The sequence below is a fragment of the Sinocyclocheilus anshuiensis genome, unplaced genomic scaffold (genome assembly GCF_001515605.1).
Source record: "Sinocyclocheilus anshuiensis isolate Anshui unplaced genomic scaffold, SAMN03320099.WGS_v1.1 scaffold1280, whole genome shotgun sequence".
Taxonomy (NCBI): domain Eukaryota; kingdom Metazoa; phylum Chordata; class Actinopteri; order Cypriniformes; family Cyprinidae; genus Sinocyclocheilus; species Sinocyclocheilus anshuiensis.
In genome coordinates, this window is record NW_015546075.1 from 164012 (window position 1) to 187425 (window position 23414).

Genomic DNA, 23414 nt, shown 5'->3' on the forward strand with positions numbered 1-23414 from the left:
ATGCAGTTTGAATCCCCCTGTCGCCGATCCATCGTGCAGTGTGAACACAGCAGCAACTGAATGCTACCCCAGATAGTCACGCAGTGTGAAAACAACGGCGATCCGACGAGTTTGAAAATTGTGCAGTGTGAACTCGGCATAACGCAGACACCTCAGAGGGGAAAAAAATTTGAAGAAAACATTTGCAGACTGAAAACATTTTGATAAGAAATATGTACAACCTCAAATGCAGGAAATGCTAGTGTTAATGCCAACATAAATTGCTGGTTGCAATCCATTTTACTTTCATAATGTGACACTTCAGATATTCAACGATTAAAAAAAGAGTTACTGTTATGTTTTAGAATGGAGAGAATGTAAATTTGCTAAATCAATGCCCAAATGGCTAATTGGTAATTAGTTAAAAGGTTAGTTCACCCAAAAATGAAAATTCTATCACATGGACTATTTTATCTATGTCGTTACTACCTTTCTGGGCCATAAAACGTTTCACTTGCGTTGCTGTCTATGCAGGGTCAAACAGCTCTCTGATTTCATCAACTATATCTTAATTTTTGTTCCGAAGATGCCAGTTTTGGAACGACATGAGGGTGTATAATTAATGACAGAATTTTCATTTTTGGGTGAACTAACCCTTTACCTTTACCTAATAGCCTGCACAACCTAAGTGACATCAGCAGAAAAGGAAAGTTGTTTCATACTGGAAGAGCAAATAATAACATTTCCTTTAAGACTACAAGGGCAAGTATTTTTTTCTATAGAACATATTTAAACAGGCTTGGATTACCCCACTAATTAAAAAACCCACTCTTAACCCAGCTCTTTTAGAGAACTACAGACCGGTATCCCTTCTTCCTGTCTTTGCAAAAACACTTGAACAAGTTGTGTTTAACCAAGTCTCTGACTTTCTCACACAGAAAATCCTCCTGGACTGCAACCAGTCTGGTTTCAGAAGTGGACATTCAATCGAGACCTTCAATTGAAGCCTTAAGACTGGCAAGAGCGGCTTCCAAATCTTTAATACTTATCTTGCTGGATCTGTCCACTGCTTTTGACACGGTTAGCCACTAGATCCTCCTGTCAACCCTCATGGCAAAGGGCATCTCAGGAACTTCACTCCAGTGAATCGAGTCTTACCTCTCAGATAGGACCTTCAAGGTAACCTGGAGGGGTGAGGTGTCCAAGTCGCAACATCTATCTACTAGGGTGCCTCAGGGCTCAGTTCTTGGACCACTTCTCTTCTCTGTCTACATGGCATCACTAGGTTCTGTCATTCAGAAACATGGCTTTTCATATCACTGGTATGCTGATGACACTCAACTCTACCTCTCATTCCATCCTGATCCTGATCTCAGCATGTCTAACAGACATTTCTTGCTGGATGAATGACCAACACCTTCACCTAAACCTAGCCAAGATAGAACTGCTTGTGGTTTCAACAAACCCATCACTTCATCACAATTTCACCATCCAGCTAGGCACATCAACCATAACTCCTTCAAAGACAGCCAGAAACTTTGGAGTTGTGATTGATGATCAGCTGAATTTCTCAGACCACACTGCTAAAACTGCCCGATCCTGCAGCAAATCTATCAAATCTCTACAACTAATCTAGAATGCGGCTGCAAGATTAGTCTTTAACAAGCCGAAAAGAACGCATGTCACATCTCTGTTCATCAACTTGCACTGGCTACCAATAGCTGCTTGCATAAAATTCAAGGCATTGATGTTTGCCTACAAAACCACCACTGGCTCTGCACCCATTTACCTAAATTCACTACTTCAGAATTATGGGCCCTATAGAAGCTTGCGTTCTGCAAGTGAACGGCGCATTTCATCCCAAAGAGGCACAAAATCACTTTCACATACTTTTACCTTAAATGTTCCCTCCTGGTGGAATGACCTGCCCAACTCAATCCAAGCAACTGAGTCTTCAAGAAACTGGTAAAAACACATCTCTTCCATCTTCATTTGACCCTCTAACTCTAGCATTATCTATTCTAATTCTAAGAAAAAAAAACTTGACCATCTAACGCTTGCACTCTCTATTCTATTTCTATTCTTACTACTTGTCTTCTTTAAAAAAAGAGAGAGCCTGTGACACTAGCATTCTCTATTATTTTTCTATTCTATTCTATCTTTTCTTTTTATTTATTATATAAAATTACCCAATAACATTAGCATTCTTTATTTTTTGACTTGTTTTATTTTTATTTTTAAAAAGACCCTCTAACACTAGCATTCCCTATTTTTTTCTATTCGATCTACTTGTTTTTATTTATTTCTTTTTTTTTAAACATTGCTACGTGTACTGCATTAGGCTAACCGAGACTTGTCACAGCAATTACATATTATTGCCCTTTTGTTAGTTTAGATTGCTTCTATTGTCCTCATTTGTAAGTCGCTTTGGATAAAAGCATCTGCTAAATGACTAAATGTAATAATATTTTGCTATATATTGCTGTTTGTGCAGTGAGATAATGTCTGTCACAAGCAATTCCACCATAAGATGTCAAACACTTGACATTAAAGGCACAATATGTCATTTTCGCCATTAGAGGGCGCGTATTCAAAATAAACAAAGAGACAAAGGCGTAGTTTGATGATGCCGTGACTGAGTGTGGAATCGTGGGAGTTGTCGTCTTCATCCCCACAGCCGATGCAATCTGACGGGACTCGGGTAGAACTCATGTTCATGGATGAGCTAATGATTTATTAACGTAGTAGAATGAAGCAGGGAGAGGCTGAAAGCCGTCGAAGCGAAACGAGGCCGCTGAACGAGCGTGACACACGGCTCGAAAGCAGCGGAGCTTTTATCATGCCACAGTCGACCGCTTCCGCTCCTTCCGGTCATGCGTATGGGGGGAAAAAAAGCAGAGCTGTTTTATCATACTAGATACATTTGAAAGTTCTGTTATAATGCTACTCTGTGCAGTCGTCACTGGTTTATCGGTCTTTGTAAGGTGACGTCACACTCACGAGAATCGAAGTGCATTTTGGGTATCGCCGCCATTTGTAAGGTATCAAAGCCAAGGTGTTCTGTAGTTGGAGAATTGTCTTTTTCATTTGATTTAAAATGGTACGTTCTTGTTGTGTTAAAGTCTGCAATAGTGAATTACATGATAGAAAAGGTCAAAAACTCACAACGAAGAAAGATATTTTAGGTCTCACACTTGAAATAAAGACTAAACAACAAGAGGCGTCGCCCATGGCCTGGGTTGCAGCGGTGATATGCAAAATCATCATATTTGCCAACATATCTCCGGTTATGTTCGTTTATCCTCGACATTTTCATAAAGGTAAGTAAGAGATTTTTTTAGATGTGCTTATTTTCTGTTTTCTGAAGTAGCCAACATTATATTCACATGTTATTTAGGGTCAATGCTATTAAACAGACAACCAGGGAGCAGGTGAGCAGAAACGGGTCATGTACCATGAAATGTCTTGCAATCGTTTTATGCATAGGTGTAAAGAGTTAATTTATTTCACTAACGTTACTGAAATTAAATTGTTTTTGGGGGTTTGTACTTTAACTTAAGTGTAATTTAAACTGAATACTTCACTAAAATACATTTCTAATGTTTCTCATTTTTATTTCTTACAATTTTGTACATTTTCATTTCATATAGTTAGGCTAGGTGTGACTAAACAGTAAGTGGGAGCAGTTAAGAAAAAAAACATTGCAGCCAGCTAAGAAGATGACCCACCAGGCTGGAGGAGGTGATCGCTGAGATTATCTCGGTACCGTATCTACTTGGTTTGCATCTGTTTCTCCAGTATGACGATTTAATCACTCAATGCAACGATACCTTCAAAATGGCGCCTCGGTGACGTCACACATAATAAACGCACGTGACTGACAAAGGCCGATTAAAACGCACAACATATTAAAGCGTCTTTGGTGTTTCCATGTTTTCTACAAAACAAAACCGGAAATCGAGGGGTTATGACGTCATTGGCAGGCGACACAATGACACTATAGACACGGTCCGTCACTAGTTAAAATTGCTTATTTCTCTGGATTTAAACATTCTTCAAAACATTTGGGATAATGTAAGTACACAAGTCAGCAAAATTTATAACACTGTTCTAGTGGTTTTTGGATATTTTAATTTAAAAATCTTACATATTATGCCTTTAAGGAACTTGTTTTATTAAAATAAAAAAACGTACACCTACATTTGAATGTTTGTGGTCTTAATTTTAGAAAAGCGTGTATGCAAAGGAAAAAGGGTGGTGACTAAACTGAGCACTTCTTACATTCCAGTCATACATCTCCAACTGAACGTTTAAATTCCCTTGAGAAATCACTTTAAGAACTAATTCATTATCTAGTACCATTTGATGAGATATGTGGCCCAGACATGCAGTCTACAGTTCATATTAATTACTATTAAGTTCAAATTGTGTTAACCAACGTTTATTTGTAACTCTCCAGGAGCTTTCTTGCAGACGTGTTGATGTTGTCACAATTCTCACTTAATCAAGTCCTCGTGTCAATCAAGTGTCACAAGCAATCATAACTAAGCTATGTATTCCTTATCTATAGAACAGGTTGTCATAACACTCTTGGAGATCATTATGAAAATTTGCAGATAAGGTTGCACCAGCAATCACTACAGCATTAGAAAGGTGCAGCATAAAATGGTGATATGATGCATGGTCTTATGACTGAACTATATTGTTGTGAATATCGATGACAAGCACTTTGAGTTTGCATGTTCCACTGAAACAGTTGAGTTATGATGCTTTTCTGAAGGGGATCAGAGGTGGAAAGGTTTGTCAACAAAGTCACTGTTTACGTTGTGTTTTTATTGGTGGTCTGTGCAAAGCATGTGAGAGAATCCACACTGTCTGGTGGTCATTTAAGCTGTCTGAAAGGGATTCCAGGAAGAACGGGAAACGATAAAGCAAGTGAAGCTCAGTAAATCACAAAAGATTTAATCAGGAAACATGGTGTTAGCTTTCACTGCTATGCTGATGACACTCAGCTCTATATGTCTTTGTGGCCCGACAAAACATACCAATTTGCAAAACTAACGGAATGCATAGCTGATATAAAAAAAATGGATGACTAGTAATTTCCTGCTAAATTCTGAAAAAAACAGGTGTTAATTATCAGACAAAAACCTCTGCATGTAATAATCTAGAACAATGTCTAACACTTGATGGCTGTGCTGTCAATTCTTCAGCATCAGTTAGTAACCTATGTGCGATTTGATACCAACCTTTCCTTTGAAAGTCATGTTTCTAGCATTTGTAAAACCGCATTTTTCCATCTTAAAAATATATCTAAATTATGACCCATGCTCTCAATGTCTAATGCAGAAACATTAATTAATGCGTTCATGATTTCAAGGTTAGATTATTGTAATGCTTTATTGGGTGGTTGCTCTGCATGCTTAATAAACTCCAGCTGGTCCAAAATGCAGCAGCTAGAGTTCTTACTAGAACCAGGAAGTATGACCATATTAGCCCGGTTCTGTCAACTCTGACCATATTAGCCCGTTTCTGTCAACTCTGCACTGGCTCCCTATTAAACATCATCTACATTTTAAAATCTTGCTAATTACTTATAAAGCCCTGAATGGTTTAGCTCCTCAGTACTTGAGCGAGCTCTTATCGCATTATAGTCTTTCACTTCTGCTGCGATCTCAAAACTCTGGCCATTTGATAATACCTAGAATATCAAAATCAACTGCGGTTGGCAGATCCTTTTCCTATTTAAAACCCAAACCCTAGAACAATCTACCTAATGTTGTTCGGGAGGCAGACACACTCTGTCAGTTTAAATCTAGATTAAAGACCCATCTCTTTAACCTGGCATACACATAACACACAATAATTTTTCTATCATTCAAATCTGTTAAAGGATTGTTAGGCTACATTAATTAGGTCAACGAGAACCAGGAACACTTCCCATAACACCCAATGTTCTTGTTACATCGTGAGAAGAATGACATCTACGCTAATATTAGTCGGTTTTATTCTTATTCCGAGGTCACCGTAGCCACCCAGATCCAGTCCGTAACCAGTCCAGATGGTGGATCAGCACCTAGAGATGACCTCTACATCCCTGAATGTCAGCGGAGACCATGTCAACTAGACAAGCCCTAGAGACAGATCCCCAGCGAAGACCGTCGGCCATCGGCACAAGACCACGAGAACCAAATGAGTCCTTTGAATTAAACCACAACATGCTGGTTTCGTCTGGCCAGAAGAGAACTGGTCCCCCGACTGAGCCTGGTTTCTCCCAAGGTTTTTTTTCTACATTTGTCTTATTAATCTTTGTAATTTGCACAAAAAAGGTATAATTATTCTTTGCCAGATCTGTGGTGGCAAGTATGAAAAGTTGCCATGAAACAGATGGCAGTTTATAAATCACAGTAAAGCTCTGTCATCATTTCCAGACGATATGAATCAAACTGATGCTGAGTCACAAAAAGTCAACAAGAACCAAACCTGTCTGGGGCTTAAAGCAGACGCAAATGTGGATCTCTCTTTGAGAAAATGAGGAAATAACTGGCACAGGATATTCCAAGACATGTTGAGCGCAATGAATCATCTGCTAGGAAATGTTAAGCCACACTCTGAACAGAGCACATCTATATTAGCGAAGGCCATATTAGGACCTCTGGGCGACGGTTTAGAGAGTAATACTCACCCATCTCCCTAGAAACAGGCGATATGGCAGCATTTTCCCCAATCTTTGAGAGTGCATCGAAATATGCCTTTCCAGCAAAGGTCATTGCTGTAAGAGAGTAAATAACTCATATTGATTAACAGGAACTGGAAGCCAAACTACCTGTATTCCAGCAATTTTGAGAGAAATATTGCTTTTTTGTCAGAGTTTTAGGTTTCATTTGAGCTGTTTTATGCAAAAATGTAGGATTATGTATATTTATTCTTTTGAAAATGAACTGATGTGATTACCTGTCACTGCTTTGTCGTAGCTCTTCCCCAGGTTAACCAGATTCCGCAGACTTGGGTTAAACTGCTCCATCACATTCTGGAAGAGCAGGAAATAAAGCTCATATTTCGAAGTTACAGGGGAAGCAGCTTACTGCTGCTGAATGAAACTGAAGAAACTTCAAAACTGACTCAAAATAATGTGCCCAAAAGATATTTTGTAAAATGCTTCAGTTGTTTTATCGATACAATCAAGCCAGTGGTGTCCAATGTTGTTTTGGACCCCATCGACTTTCTTTGTACCGACAACACTTGAAACATTCTTCAAAATATCCTCCGGGTTTGGAAATATGATGATGAGTAATGATGATATTTGAATTTTTGGGTGAACTGTCCCTGTTTCTACATTTTAAAAGGGCAACTTTTCCCCCATTCTAGGTAAATCCCATTTTTTTTGTCCATGCAATAAAACACAACAGAGATTTACAACACAATTTGCTTTCTAAAAATATCTCTACTGTAGCTAAAAATACATGTGTTTAATCATTGACTTGTAATTATATTGCCTATGAGATCAAAGTCCTGCTTAAGTAAAGGGCCCTCTGGATCTCTAGTGACCTTACCCTTCTGTAATATAATTCTGGGCAGTTCCTCTGCTAATTCCCAAGAACACACCCTTGGCAAAACAATGAACAGTCAGGTATGCAATAACAGAAACAGTCCAGCACAAACTGGTTTCTTAACTCAACCCAGAAACCCAACTGAAGCGCTTTAAAATACACTCATACCGCTATTGCACAATTTACGCGCACCTTGATGACAAAACGTATAATATATACGTATACAAAAAGTGGCATAAAATAACACTTCGTTATTTAACAAACCAACACAACTTTCACGGGGCTGTACGTACTGGGCATAACAACAGGTGGTCAATGCCAAATAATATACATATACATGTGGTTGTCTTAATAAAAGCTAATCACTGACCAATAAGATAAACGCAGTTTAAACCGACGCTACCTTATATGTGCTCTCGGTGAGTTTGTTCACGTCCTCCGGGGTTCGAGACATTTTTGCAGGTATTCTCCAAACGTCCTTGGTGACAATGTGTTTGTTTCAACTTCCGAAATTGTGGCTGTCTTTTCGTCCCACCTGTTAACGTGTTTGAAGCGACAGCGCTCGGGCGCTCTCGAGAACAACACGATACTGCACTGATGCACTAGAGAAGGATGAAACCTTTCCGCGCTACCTCATGCCACACGTGGAAAGGTGGGATCCGTGACGTCAGAGCTTTCTACGGTCAAACAGAAATTAAATCATTTTTCTTTCCCTTATCTTTCATCGTTTGTCCCCTGCACTGTTCTTTTTGGTTACTGACTGTGGGTATATTTTTTAAAGTTTAATTATCTGATAGGCTATATACAGGTGCATCTCAATAAATTAGAATGTCGTGGAAAAGTTCATTTATTTCAGTAATTCAACTCAAATTGTATATATTTACTGATTCCAAATTACATTACAGAAATTGTAGTTAGTACCGTAATCGATTACATTACACAATATAATCAGACTACTTTTGGGTTACTTTTAGATTACTTTTGACCTATCTCGTATCAGGGGCGTGTCTAGAGCATTTTAAATGGGGGGGCCAGTCGGGGGCACTGGCTCAAAAGAGGGTGAGGGGGTTGTGTTTGCGGAACGATGTATGTTATAATCCATCGTGTACACTCGCTAAACAAAGAGTGACAGTGACAGAGCAGAGCCAATTCATAAGACAACAATATTTAAAAGCACACGTCTATGGAGTCAATAAAATGCCACATATATATGCAAAATAATAAAGTTTTGCAAAAGAAAATAAAGTTTTGCAAACGAAAATAAAAGTATTGAGAAAAAATAAATGTGTTTTTTGCAAACAAAAATAAAGAATTGCAAAAGAAAATGAAGTATTGCGAGAAAAATAGGCTACGGGACTGTGTTGCACGCGATGTAGACAACATTCGAATAAAGTTTATTATGAATAAATGTTAAATAAAGTACATAAAATAAAATGGGCCTACAAGAAAACATTTTTATCCATTCCACAAGTCTTGTAAGTCCATGTATTTTATTGATATTATTATTATTATTGGTAATATTTTTATATTCGTTGTTATGTATTTGATTTTTTTTTTACCTTCATTTCGATCTCTTTACTTAACGTTCAGGGCTGCGTTTCCCAAAAGCATCTTAAGCCTAAATCGATTGAAGAACCATTGTCATCATTTGGCTTACGATGCTTTTGGGAAACGCAGCCTTGAAGAGTTTTGTAAATAATAGCCTATACTGTAAATGCCCGACATGCCAATAAAGCTTTGATTATGCTATATGACAGGAATTTTTACTGGAAGTGCAGTTTAGAGGATGAATTTAACAATAACTGTATAAATACCCTAACCCTATAATTATAAATACTAGAATTATAAATGAATAATTTGCGTAGTTTCATTTGTAAATGAAAACACCACTCATTTATCGTCACATACAGGTGTAAATGCAATCATAAAGTCAAAACTTTATTGGCATAATTGTCAGGCGTTTACAGTATTTGCAAAATATATGGTAGCATATACTATCAACTAGAAGTTGTTCCCTCAATAGGATCTCATGGCCACGACATATTATCATTATTTTGCATATATATGTGGCATTATATTGACTCCATGTCAATATAATGCCACCACGTAGACACGCCCCTGTCTGGTATATCACATTGATTTAAATAGGAAATTAATAAATTATATATTCCATTCATTGTTATTAACAAAATGAAGTGCATTAAACATTACATTACGTCAAGGTTTCCCAATCTGGGGTTTGTGAAGGAACTACAGGGGTGTTGTGAGTTTAATGAAAAGCTAAGAATTAATTAAATCATAAAAATGTTCAATCAAAATATATAATTTTAAAATCAATCAAAATAAAACACGTACTAAAAATGAAATATTTTATTTGTTTACATAAATGTCATGTGACCGTAACCAAGGTCAGAGAACCATGAACATGCAAGTATGATGGCTTATTAAAATATTTATTTTTAAATCTCAGGGGTACTTCAAGTAAATATATTAGGTGAAAGAGGATCAGATGACAAAAAAGTTTGTGAATTTATGCATTTTAATGCCAAAAGTGATAATTCAAATAAAAAATAATGTGTTTATCAGTAGTTGATGCAATGTTGAAACACTTTTTAAACCTGAAATGATTTTTGTAACTCCAATAGTCAAATACTGTGTCTTCCACAAAACTGGAAGACTTTCTGAATGTATAAGCATTAGGCCATTTTAGAAAGGACCATTTTAAAGATGAAAAAGATGAATTAGGGAGAATCAATAAATTATGAATAATTTATTGCTATTGTGTAAATAATATGCAATCATGTAATCCATAAAAAAGTAACTGTAGTCTGATTACGAGTATTTTAAATCGTAATTTAATCTAATTACAAGTAGGCCTACTTCATTTTTGGAATCTGATTACTTAATCCAGATTACATGTAATCAGCTACTATCCAGCTCTGGTTATACACTATAATAAAGTCATAAAGTCGTTTAGTCAGAGACGAAATAATGGAATATGGTGGAGAGAGTCCGCACAGCCTGTTTCATTTAACATATATGCAGACTGTTTTCGGCTTGAAAACTATTAAAAATACTCTAACATTTAAATTTCCATTTCTCTCTGGGTAATTAAAGATAATTTTGTGCAACTATGGATTGAAACTGGTACCCTAACAAGCATGATAGTGAGAGTGATGTGTATATTGAAGATTGATATTAAATTCATGCGGTATCAGATGATTCAACTGTGATAGAAATAATCTGATAAACATTACACTTTTTACAGCGCCACTTTGTGGCCGTTTATTTTGTAGGCCTACTATAGTTAGAGTTCCTGAGAAATTCTTACTGTAGTAAAAAGTGTGACTACTATCACCAGTCAACATGCCATATTTTAAAAGCTTTGGAATAATATGTAGAGACTTTTGCACATCCTCTAAAATCTATCCAGGCATCTGTAGAGGAATGGGCTTGTGAATTAGTCATGTTTCTGCATGAATTATGTTTTCTTTGGCAGCACAACACACATCATTATTCAGATTAGCATAAGGATTCAACACGTGGATATGATTTCAAGCCTTTACCAAACAGCATGAAAGACATTGAAAGCTTGACCCAGTCATACTCTAACAAGTCACAAGCTGTCGTCTGTACACATTTAGAGATCCATGCTGACGAGTCCACATGAACTGGTATGTATAGCTTGTAGTTCTGAGTAAAGGATATAAACATATGATTTTCTATTATGACTTTATTATCGTTTATTCATGTTGATTGTTTATATTTCAAGCTGTAGACTGAATTCCATCAGGATCCAGAGTGTTCTGGTTCATGCTTTTCTCACACTGCTTTCCTCTCTTGCTTTTGGGATACCCGACGAGTTATCCCATCAGTTATCTGGTAAGCTGACTAGTCCTCTTATGTCTTTTGACTTGGTTGGTTACTTGGTGGTTACATTGTTTTAATATTTCACTATAGGAAATGTCAAAGGAAAGATCATTTTCCGTCAAATGGAAGGGAATTCAACATACTTGCGTGATAGTGGGAAGTTGGCATCTTACATACCCACCATGGTTTCATTTGAGCACTTTGACCCGAGGCATACCCTGCGCTCTGTCACTTTCATATACACATGGGACTTAGGCAATGGGTGATGGTTATTTGAACAAATAAATCCATTTCAATGAACTAAATGTTTATCTTCGAAATTGTTTTCTTTACAGTTGTCATTGTTTTTTAGGGAAGTGCGTAAAGGCCCAGAGCCTTTTGTGACATGTCACTACACTTTACCAGGGAACTACACATTTCAACTGAGAATTGAAACCAATACACCCCAACATTCCAGAATAACTGGGCTGTACTCTGTAGATTTGACTGTGTTAGGTGGGTGCAGAATCATTATCTCTTTTAATTGACTCTTTATATGTTACCAGTGGTGTTAACATGTCAAAGATTCTTTTGTTTTGTAGATGCCATAAAGACCATTGAATTGAGAGGACCTTTAACTTATAACGTGGACCAGAGCAGCAGTCTGTCCTTTCAGGTTGGAGGAAGGTAAATGTATCTCAAGAAAGTAAAAAATTATTTGGGAGGACTGTTATTTTTCATATAGTCTTTTATTCTTCATCATTCTGAAAAAAGTCAACAGACTTGACTTTTTATAAAAAAAAATTTCTATTGCATGTGATGTGTGTAGTCCTCCGGTTTGGCTGTGCTGGAGAGTTTTGTCTGATTGCCAAACACCCAGTCCAACTTCCTGCAATTTAGTCAGGCTCTACGGGAACCAATTCAATCTGAACTACACCTTCAGATCAGTAGGAACATATTGCTTAGACCTGAGTGTGAGAAATATTATCAGCAACCTCCAGACATCCTACAACATCTATGTGCAGAGCAGCTGTAAGTATTATACATTTATCTCAAACAATTATTCATGAGTAACTTTGAAATGTTTCCTGTATTAAGTGGAATACAAAGTATTCCTCATGTTGTGGCACAATTGGAACATATAATGTCACAAAATGAAAATTCATCATTTACTCACTGTGATTTCATTCCAAACCTGCATGGCTTTTTTTTTCTTTTGTGGAACACAAAATGAGATATTAAAAGTTGTGATAAAGTGAATGGGGACATACATAGTGATGACAGAAGTTTTTTTTTTGAGGGGGGGTGAAATGTCCCTTTAAATGCATGGAAAGATGAGCCATGTGAATAAGCATGACCATTAAAAATCACTGTTTGCGTCAGGAAATACTGTGCTTGACCACATTTGGATCAAAACAGCATCAGTTATACAGCTTAAGGCCACTGATTGTTCATTCATGATTCATTTAGCCTCACCGTGAAGAAGTCTGAATTACCCAACAGTACAGCATTTTGACTTTCAGATGTTCAAGAAAAGTTATCAAAAGATTTCCGATTGATCTCGTTAGATTCGGAGTGGCATACCGAATCAAACGATACACAATTTTCCTATGTCAACCATTTTGAGCATGGACCATTTCGAATTTTGTAATAAAATGCTGTATTTTACAAACGCTTTAGAGTATTGTTATTATTCTTATAGAACTGTTTGTGGGAAAGTTATGAAATGACACGAGGCTATATCTCCGCAATGCTTTATTGGTTTCTGACCAAACTTGGTATGTGTTATAAGAGCATGACCTGAGTGTACATGAGTAGTTTGTCACAGCGCCACCTACTGATCAAAATGTAAAAAACGACATTTCTGCTTATAATTTCTGAACAGTTTGGCCAAAAATCGTAAGATTGGTCTCGTTAGATTCGGAACAGCATACCGAATTGAACAGTACCTAATTTTTACTATGTCGGCCATTTTGAGTTTTGTAGTAAAATGCTGTATCAACAAATGTCTTTAACAGGGGTCTCCAATCCTGCTCCTGGAAACGTACCATACTGCAGAGTTCAGCTTCAACCCTAATCAAACACACCTGAACCAGCTAATCAAGTTGTTCAGGACTACTTCAGGTGTGTTGAAGCAGGGTTGGAAGTTTGAAGTTGGAAGTTGGAAGTTTGAAGTCTGCAGGAAGGTAGCTCTCCAGGAGCAGGGTTGGGGAACCCTGGTTTTTACTGAGTAAAGACAGCTCCTTAGCTCTTCATTTTACCTCTGTTGTGCTTGGCCCCTTAATTGCTGCTTGAAGCTATATTTTTTATGTTTTTCTTTAGTGTCTCTTATACTATATCATTAAGCCATTAGGTGGCGACACGTGACTGTCTTCATGAACAAGTCATTGAATCATTATTCAACCAATTCATTAAAATTAATGATTCATACAGGAACAAAACATATTCCAGGTGTGCTGCTCAGAATCTAGATGGTTTGCCCTGTGGCGTTAGGGATGAAAAGAGTCATTTATTGTGCAATACCCTTTAAACTCTGAGTAAAATAAATTACTCCAAGTCCAATTAATGCAGAGAAGAGAAACCACATGAAGAGAGCGCGGTGCGCCAATAGTGATGGCCGTTCATAAATGATTCGTCGCTCCGTCTGCGTTTGCCCTTGCCCAAATTGCCTAGGCCTACTTTTAAAACGTGTTTGCTACATACCATATTGTACGTAAAATATGTGTTGTGTAACTTAGGCAATAGTGATATATCAGATCATTTTACTGACTTGATATTTGAATTTCGTTCAACAAAATAAAAATATTTTTTCAAATAATTTCATTCATCTGAGCGAGTTCAAATATGTTCAATAGATTCTCCGAATACATCCACATACGCAATCTTTGATCATATGCAACCAAATATATAGGTGTTAGCCTATTTATAAAATGATGCAGCAGAGTTTTGGTGTGTGTGTGTGTGTGTGTGTGCGTTTGTGAATTATATGTGTCAAATTTACAGATGCAGAAAAGTGCCTAAATGTGTGTTGTCAGAAAGATTACTTGTCAAACAAATGAACTTGAAATCTTTTTGGCTAAGGCCTATGTGACTGCATTGTGATAGGCTACATGACCTTGCCAAATTACTTCCAATAATCCGGATTCAGAAAATTGGTCAAGATAAATGTGTGTGCCCCCTAAAAGCACAAGTGGTCCCTGCTTTTATATACAGTAAAAGCAATATCACATCAAATATTAGGCTGTGACTCGGTCATGCAGTGCCATTTCCCACTAATCTTTGTTTGCTATTTTTATGTCTCATACATTCACTCTCATATGTATAAATACTTTTCCCCCTAGCTGTGAGTCTCATCTTCATATTGCCCTGTGCTGCAGTGATAGTTGCTACTCTCATATTCATCTCTGTGTCAGTGTCGTCCACAACAGCAATCCCTCGTGTCTAAGGCTCTGGTGAGTGTTTCAGATCAGGAAAGAGAACAAGAACAGACAACAATGTGAACTTGCTTATGTATTTACGCATTTTGTGGAAATGCTTTTAATTAAGTGTAACATTCAGGTTTGTCCACTAGAGGTTGACATAGACCAGAAAGTAAATGAAACAGCCTTTATCAGAGGATTATTTTTGGTTATCTGTCTAAAAAATGTCATTTTAGTAATGAGTCGGTGTTTCTTTCTTTCGTGGTTGTGAAGTTGTATAACTATTCTCTTAAGAATAAGCTATGAGTTAAATACTTTATTGGGATATTTTTTTAAAGGTGATTCAATTACAAAAACAATTCTGTCCCCTAGGATGATTTTAAAGTACTTTTTAAATCAATGTAGTCTTAAAAGATTTTTTTTAAAGTTTTTTTTTTTAAATAGTGTCTTATGCTAATTTGTTGAAGTAAGTGTTGAAATGTTAAATTGAACAGAATATCAAGCCAGATTACCCCTTGACTGATTGCTAGTTGGTCAGACACAGTCTTAAAGGAATAGTCCAAGTCCACCCAAAAATGAAAATTTGCTGAACATTTACTCACCCTCAGGCCATCCAAGATTGGGAACAGATTGGAACAGATTTGGAGCAATTTAGCATTATATCACTTACTCAACAATGGATCCACTGTAGTGAAAGAATGAGAATTCAAACGGCTGATAAAAACACAATAATCCACAATATGTCTTGTGAAGTAAAAAGCTATGTATAGGAAACAAATGCATCAATAAGATGTTTTAAATGTAAACCATACTTTTTGGACAAAATACAAGTCCATAATCCATAATAATGTTTCCTCCAGTGAACAAAATCCTTTAATCTCTGTTGTCCTCTCACATCTCCAACAACACTCAAAATCCATCAACATATTTGTATAGAACTGTTTTGGACTGTTTTTGCTTATAAATAGTGCTTGATTTGCAAATCATAATCTTCAAGATGGTGCTGATATCTTTTGATTCAGATCAGGGGACTTTTAACTGGTGAAAGCAGTATTATGAATAGAGGACTTATATTTTAACCATTTAATGATTGATTTGTTTATTAAAAAAAGTTTTTTGCTTCACAAGACATTAATTGATGGACTGGAGAAGCGTGGATTACTGATGCCTTTATCAGTGTTTGGACATTTAAGTGTCATTACCAATTATAATAAATGTCCGTTTTCTCTTTTTGTGTGTCTTTAGATGGCAGACATGAATTATCTTTCCTTCACAGAAATCGAGCTGCGTGCCAGAGATGCTTCGGTCACCTTACAGGATAATTCTCCTGCTTCTAAAACAAATGAAGCCCAGCCCCTTCTTCAACAGCCAGAGACTTCCTACAGCACCCAACCCTGATTGCCCTGTCTACATTACACTTGAAGTATTTATTAAAATCAATCTTTCATTGCATTATTTAGTTACGTGGTCTATCTACTTACTATTGAAACTAAGATCTTGGTTGAGGTCTTGACGCAACACCCTGTGAATCGACACAATACAGGAGCACTGAAAGCTTTTTGCTCATCTGATTCACTCTTCTCTGTCAGTGTGAATGCACTAATGCTTTCTGTGCTCTTTTTGTTTGTACTTGAGTGGGTTTCAAGGTTTACTTCATGAAGGTTCCATTTGTTAATGCGAACCTCCTTGAAATCCTAATGGATGTTGACACTGGTGGTGAATCTTTAAAAGTATAAAAGTACATGAGGTTAGAGCGATTGCATGCGCGTGCCTTGGAATATCGTTACAATTTTCAACCTGACCCAAATGTGCAAAACGCACCGCTGTACAGAATGACCATATTTCTTTGCGAGCGATTATGAGCGAGAGCTTCCTTGTCTAAGACCTAGAGCTCTTTCTCCTGGAATGAATGAGTCTGACCTGTATATTCCTGCTGTGATGATCAATGATATTTGCCATCTGCACTAGTACCAGGAAGACAAGAATTACAGCTCCACAAGGGACCGCAAAATACCTCTCTAGGTTAAAGGCTACAGATGAGCAATGCATCATATGTCTAGTAATAACTGTGCCCTTCAGCTCAAAAGTAGCAGGCATTATTCGCTCCCTTAGAAGTGTAGCAGGAGTCATACTGTATGTATGTGAAAGGACCTCTTACCAAAAGTTTAACAAAGATTTGTTTCCCTGTTTTTATTCCACAAGGAAACAGTCATCCAATTAGTAAAACTTGTAATAACTTACACCACCGTTCAAAAGTTTGTGGTTGGAAAGATTTTTTTTATGTTCTCTTGTGTTCATCAAAGCTGTATTTATTTGATCAAAATCCAGTGAAATAATATTACAGTTTAAAGTAACTGTTTTTTTTTTTTGTTTTGTTATTTTAAAACGTAATTTATTCCTTTGATGGAAAATCTGATTGCTTTACACACACACACACACACACACACACACACACACATTAGGATTCTTTGATTAATAGAAAGATTAAAAAGAACAGCATTTATTTGAAATACTGTATAAATATTTTGTAACATTATAAATGTCTTTAATGTCACTTTTGATCAATTTAATGCATCCATCTAAATAAATGTCTATTAGTACTTATAAAGCACATATTAATGCCTTATTCTGCATGACCATATTTTAGATCCATTGATTCTACCCCATACCTAAACTTAACAACTACTTTACCAACTATTAATAAGCATTATTAATAAGCATCTATAATCTTCCTTATTCAGATTAATTCTGCTTTCCGGAATTCACACATCATTCAGTAATTCAATCCAATATCTACTTCACTTTAAAGCTCATGTTGATGTGTGACTGAAATGCATTTGGCAGAGCTTGAGTAAACAAAATTCTTTAAAATGTTAATCATCTCAAGGATGTGAGCTGTGAGGAAGCTGGAGATTTTCACCCCCTGCAGGTGAAGGTCACAGAGATGCAGCTGTTTTCTTTCTAGAAGCCAAAGACCTTCCCAACTTTCCAAACTCAATACAGTATGTGCCACCACCTATGAGCTTTTTATCGTCATTTCCACCTCTCTAAAAGTCCTTTTCTTTTTTTTGTTAGTCCAGACTTGTGAAATGTCCCTTTGTGACACAAGCTTTGGCTTGGGACTGATCTCATCCCCTTAAGACAGGCTAATGCCCTCAGAGCCTGCACCTGTCTGTCAGAGCAGTGTGATTACATGCTCTCCTTCTATTTTTTGACCTCAACCACAGGTTACATTCAGAAAACAGCTCTACCTCATTATAGTACTTTTCAACTTTACTTTTCTACAGTATATTTTGGTAAATTTAGAGTAGCTAGAACAGCTGAACTAAAAAAATAACTACTGCCACAGACAAGCAAGGTCAATGCACAATGTCTGCTGTAAAGAAAATTGCTTGCTATTATAATATATTTTTTATTTATTGGTGCTGCTGAGAAAACACACTAAACCACAAAGGATAATATAACAGTAGAAAAAAAAGGAAACAGAGCAATAAAATGATTTCTAAGCAAACTTTATTTTTCATTGGCAATCACAGGTTAGCAGTGTCAAGCAAACCCTGAATAATTGGCACGGTAAACAAAAAAAAAGGCTTTTAAACAAAATATGGGTATCTTGACATTCCAACAAACAAAACAACACTAAATTAAATATCTGAAAAAAATGTTTCATCTTTAAAAACAGGGTATAAAAATATGATCATATATTTCAAGAAACAGACCTTGCAACATAATTCACAGTTCATGAATTGTCTTCAAAATATCCGACAGTGTTAAAGCATTTATAATCTTCAATGGGTAATTCAGTCAGTGTAAACAGATGGGCTTTAGACTCTAAAAAAAGAGTTGATTCTCAATATTTTTAATTTAAGGGGTCATATGATGTTGCTAAAAAGAACATTATTTTGTGTATTTGGTGTAATGAAATGTGTTTATGCGGTTTAAAGTTAAAAAACACATTATTTTCCACATACTGTACATTATTGCACCGCCTTTCTGAAACGCGTCGATTTTTATAAAGCTCATCGGTCTGAAAAGCGAGGTGTGCTCTGATTGGCCAGCTATGCAGTGCGTTGTGATTGACTGAATACCTCAAGTGTGTGACGGAAATGTTATGCCCCTTAACACACTCTCTGATGCCGTCTCCCGGCACGGCGAGACAAAACCAATAAAACCCATTACAAACGTCGCATCATATGACCCCTTTAAATATCTATTTATAAGAATCGATGACAGATTTTAAAAAGAAAGATTTATGGTGCCCTAAGCACATTATTACTGTAGCTCTGGCAGTCTGCAGTAATACTCAACAGGCTAACGGCACCACTGTAAATTTGATCTCAAATGTGATTTCCCTCACCAAAGTCTAAATTTAAGACTTTTGTACAACACAAGATCCAAGTGTTCCTCCTGTATAATGTATGGCCTTGTTCTTAAATCAAAAACAGCTTTGTAATGAAACATTAGCATGTTAACTTAGGCACTCTAAGACCACAGGACAACAATGCACACTCAAAGAGGACACGGAAAGCCGTGAGAACACTCTCTTTTGATCTAAAAGCTTTTGCTGCAGTCATGCCATGTTGTAATAATATTATTAGATGGCAACCCAGGATGTCCTACTTAGAGCTGTTCATGTCCTCAGAATTGGAATTATGAGTTTTTATGGCAACACTTAACACCAAAATTAATGTGTAATTTGAGTAAACAATACACGAAACCTCAATACAACATATAATGAAAATGCCTTTTTAATAACCATATAGTTTAGTCAGTGGGGCATTAGAAAGTCATTCTGTGCTAACTCTGTGCTAGCTACATTAAAATGTATTGTATGTTTTTTTTTATTTACAGATTATTCTTGCATTATCAAGAAATGAACAGTAGTCGCATACATAGGAATTATTAATCAGAAATATGAAATAACTGCATTTTTTTCTTCTGAAGCTGCTGTCATTTTAAGTGTTTCCACATGATAAGTTAAAAAAAAATTGCAATAATGAGTTCTACAAGGACATGAACGCTTTTTACAAGTAGTTATCTCATAATTCTGGTAATTTCAACATGGTGTGAACGCAGCTATATTTTAACAGGATACACATACGGATGTGTGCTTTTGTGTGCATCAAAAAGGTGACATGGTAATATACCATGGAGTATAATGTAAATACACTGTACATAAATGATAATCATTCAGTGATATGGTATTTTTAAGAGTACCATGGTAGTACCATCTTTCCTTTAGCCACAAATATGTCAACTGAATATATCAACGGAAATGTTCCATTTATCTGCATTTTGTAATCTATCCAGGAATATTTAAATATATCATTGATATAGTTCATTTAAGTAGATTTTTCTAAACTATTTGCTACTTTTTAAGTGATGAACACTTTTTGAGGATGAAAAGGATTTAATATCGCTCACTAATAGAATATTTGACAATATTAATTGTCAAATAGCCGATCTTCGCATAGCTCCAGCGGCCACTTTGATGCTCCACCAAACACCTCGATGTTACTGTCGGTCCAGGCCACCACATTCCCAGGTATGTAGGATGAGCAGTTTGACATGGCAGTGATATCCGTGGAGCGCAGGACCCGATCCCAGACGTTAAAGTGGCTCAGTTCCCCCACAAAGGCCTGGGTGGCATCAAAGCGCCCCCCTACTACATCCTGTTGAGGCCATAAACGACAGGCCTCGTTAAGACAACAACAATAACCCCTTTTATTCACTCTTAGAGGATGTGCATGCTAACTCTATGACATTGTTTACTGCCTGAGGTCAAGTTTTATTTAAAGTGTAAAGTTCATGAGTCAGTAACACTATTGTGCAGGGGTGGCATAATATTAGAGATACAGTGTGACTGTGTACTGTGAGGTCTGGGAATGCAGCAAAAACTGCTGCATCAGCTCTGTTTATGTTCTCACCTGCTCTTGGCCCAGGATAAGGACTCCTCCGGGCTTGATAGGGTGCCAGGGAGCCAGATTTTCTCCTGAGCCCAATCTTTGGCCATCCTGGTAGGCTTCCCAAAGCCCATCCCTAGTAGTCCAAGTGATGCAGACATGGTGCCACCTCCCATCACTCAGTGATAGAGGTAGCTGTGCCACCTATTTGACAACAGGAGGTATTAAAATAGTTTAGCAATATTATTTTCTTTAATGCACAAAGTGGGATCTTAAGTTTCTTTTTTTCCATACAAGGAATTATACTGCCAAGATGTAAAACAACAAAAAAGCACCATACAAGGAACCAGTTCTTGTGGAGTTATAAAGTAAAGGCAGGGATGCAGGAAGTAGGGGTGCTGAGGGGGCTGCAGCACCCCGTTTTCACATGGTTGCAAATGCAACGCCAAATTTGTTCATTTAAATTTATTCAGTTTTAGCATTTAATAATTTATTTGTAATGATCTCTGAAATGTAAATTGTAAGTGGGCTATAATAAACCCATGTTTATCTTTATAAACATGATTAATTTTACTTGTGATGTTTTCTATATGGGATGATTAGCCTAATCCCCGCCCCCCAAACCCCAACACGGACACACACAGCACCCCCAACCGAAAACATCTTCCCGCGCCCCTGAGTAAAGGTATAGTTCTCCCCAAAAATTTCTCATCATTTACTCACCCACATGTCATTCCAAACCTGTGTGACTGTTTTGGTTACCATTGACTTCTATTGTATGGGGAAAAAAATCTAAGTCATACAGGGTTGGAATGACATGAGGGTGAGTAAATGATGACAGAATTGTAATTTTTAGGTGAACTACGCTTTCAAGTCATTGTACTTTTAACATTTAATCTTCATCTCCAATCTCATCTGCAGTCGTGTTTTTTTTAATTTCCATGTCACGTGAACTCGATGTTGGTCGTCAATGACGTCAACCCTCATGCAATGCATCTAGACAGTATTAATAAATTTGACACTTTTATGCTGCTTTTCCTTTTTTGAAGTTTGTCAGTATAAATCACCATCTTTTTGTACTATTTGTTGTAAAAAAGTATGAAAGACATTTCTATTGTTTATAAACATACTCATAAGATTTCTTATACATTCATTATGTATCATCTATGTCAATGTAGAAGGTATAAGTTAAATGATGAATAATAATCTGCAGTGTAATAATAATAGTAATAATAATCATCATCATCAGTGTCCTCATAACATTCAATGCCAAATTTGCATTTCTTACGTTGGTTCCTTACCTTGTCATTAATGAGCAGTTCTATAGGGTTATGGCCCCATTCGATCAGTACAATCTCATTTGCCTGTCCAGGCACTCCATAGGAAAATGGGGTTCCGATGCCAGGGCTCAAACCTGACTTGAGCCACATGCAGATAGTGAAGGCGTACATTTCTGGCAGGCTTTTCTTTACTTGTCCAAAAAGGTAATTTGTGCGAAGAGGAAGAGAGATCTTGAAATTCTCTGGTGATTTAAATCCAGCTCCTCCTAAAGTCAAAAAGTGTGATTATTGCGTCATCTCTTGAATGATGTAGAAATATGCTGATGGACCACAAAACAACTTGATTACCCCCTTTTGTCGCTTGGGGCATCGTAAGTAACTTTGGCATTTGTGGTTAAGGGATAGAGACATAGCCTACTAACTAATGAGATAATCCGTCAATCTTCAACGCCTCCACATAATTACCAAAATAGTCGTGGCAGAGAAACTTCCGGCACAAATGTGATTTTAGTCATTTGATCTGCTTATTTATTCATGTAGAATATGACAAAGCGTCAAACTTCCATAGCTAAAATAAACCCTCTTACCTCTAGATTTTCCAATCGATCTTTCAGACTCTGCATGGTTTTTCCAAGAACGTCAATGGTGTCATTTGGAATTTTAGGCACATCGTCCATTGTGTCCTTATTAATTTTCCTAAACGCTTCGGAGTCAGACTCACAGCGTGACAGCTTAGACGTCAGCTCTTTAATCGTTTCTAACTGATTGACAATTGTCTCCTTCTGTTGTAGGATGGTCTCGCGAAGTTGCATGACGGTGTTTCTCAGTTCCTCCTCCCGGACCGCTGCGCTTTGAACAGGCAGAGACTGCACGGGGCAACTACCCTTGTCAATGGGGACTGCAGTACATAGAAAGCGCTCACTCACACAAAAAAAAACAAAGATTCAGTATTCCCTAAAATTCCCTAAAAATAATACAACTCAGAATATGACGCGAACCTCCAATAATTAAATGTTAAACAACACAAATATCCTTTATGTATTTAACATTTGAAGTACATTAGAAATATAGTCTCACAGCAGAAATTGGAAAGCAGTGTTACTGTAATGTGGTGTTTTGTTTCATGTTCATGTTTTCCATGTCTTTTATTTTGTAATTGTTTTATGGTTTTTTATGGAGTAACGCAATATTGTAATACATTACTTTTAAAAGTAACTTTCCCCAACACTGTTAATGACTACCATCCTCCATCACTACCCATTGGAAACTAATATAAAAGAAATACATAAAACATAAAACACTCACATAACAGACAGTGTGAGTGTGTGTGTGTGTGTGTGTGTGTGTGTGTGTGTAAACCCTCCACATATGCTTAAACATGATATTTCTAGTTTACTTAAACATTTAGATGAAAAGCTTGTGGATATTATATAA

At 36.9% G+C, this 23414-nt stretch overlaps 3 protein-coding genes across 5 annotated transcripts in view; 1 reads left to right on the forward strand and 2 right to left on the reverse strand.

Moving 5' to 3' along the window:
- LOC107699869 (brain-specific angiogenesis inhibitor 1-associated protein 2-like protein 1) overlaps window positions 1–8200 on the reverse strand; it is a 67388-nt gene extending 59188 nt beyond the window's left edge. For 2 of the 3 annotated variants that reach the window (XM_016501280.1, XM_016501279.1), the window contains exons 1-3: window positions 7933–8199; window positions 6934–7009; window positions 6665–6751 (exon numbers count right to left, since the gene is read on the reverse strand). In XM_016501280.1, coding sequence (XP_016356766.1) covers window positions 6665–6751; window positions 6934–7009; window positions 7933–7983 — 214 coding nt within the window. In that variant the 5' untranslated portion in view covers window positions 7984–8199. Of the gene's footprint in view, window positions 1–6664; window positions 6752–6933; window positions 7010–7932 lie in introns of all 3 variants that reach the window. The other variant, XR_001635506.1, reaches the window with a different exon arrangement.
- Window positions 8201–11152: 2952 nt separating this feature from the next.
- On the forward strand, window positions 11153–16239 carry LOC107699852 (transmembrane protein 130-like). Its single transcript, XM_016501256.1, is given in 9 exon segments — window positions 11153–11203; window positions 11302–11411; window positions 11490–11661; window positions 11752–11894; window positions 11981–12065; window positions 12208–12410; window positions 14720–14789; window positions 14791–14815; window positions 16043–16239. Coding segments are annotated over 9 exon segments (969 nt in total). The 5' UTR covers window positions 11153–11195; the 3' UTR covers window positions 16196–16239.
- Window positions 16240–18987: 2748 nt separating this feature from the next.
- LOC107699848 (neuronal pentraxin-2-like) lies at window positions 18988–22792 on the reverse strand. The gene is made up of 4 exons (XM_016501251.1): window positions 22597–22792; window positions 22002–22246; window positions 20725–20904; window positions 18988–20469 (listed from the first exon to the last, which is right to left on the reverse strand). Exons 1-4 carry the CDS (start codon window positions 22790–22792, stop codon window positions 20242–20244), a joined length of 849 nt encoding a protein of 282 aa, XP_016356737.1. The 3' UTR covers window positions 18988–20241.
- Between the last annotated feature and the right edge of the window lie 622 nt (window positions 22793–23414).

Excerpts from the sequence above, each read along its gene's own strand:
- LOC107699848 (XM_016501251.1), bottom strand. The coding sequence starts at position 22,792 with ATGCAACTTCGCGAGACCATCCTACAACAGAAGGAGACAATTGTCAAT. Across the intron at positions 22,247-22,596 it reads TCTTGGAAAAACCATGCAGA|GAGGAGCTGGATTTAAATCA; the intron begins GTCTGAAAGATC and ends TTTTGACTTTAG. Across the intron at positions 20,470-20,724 it reads TTATCCTGGGCCAAGAGCAG|GATGTAGTAGGGGGGCGCTT; the intron begins GTGAGAACATAA and ends TGGCCTCAACAG.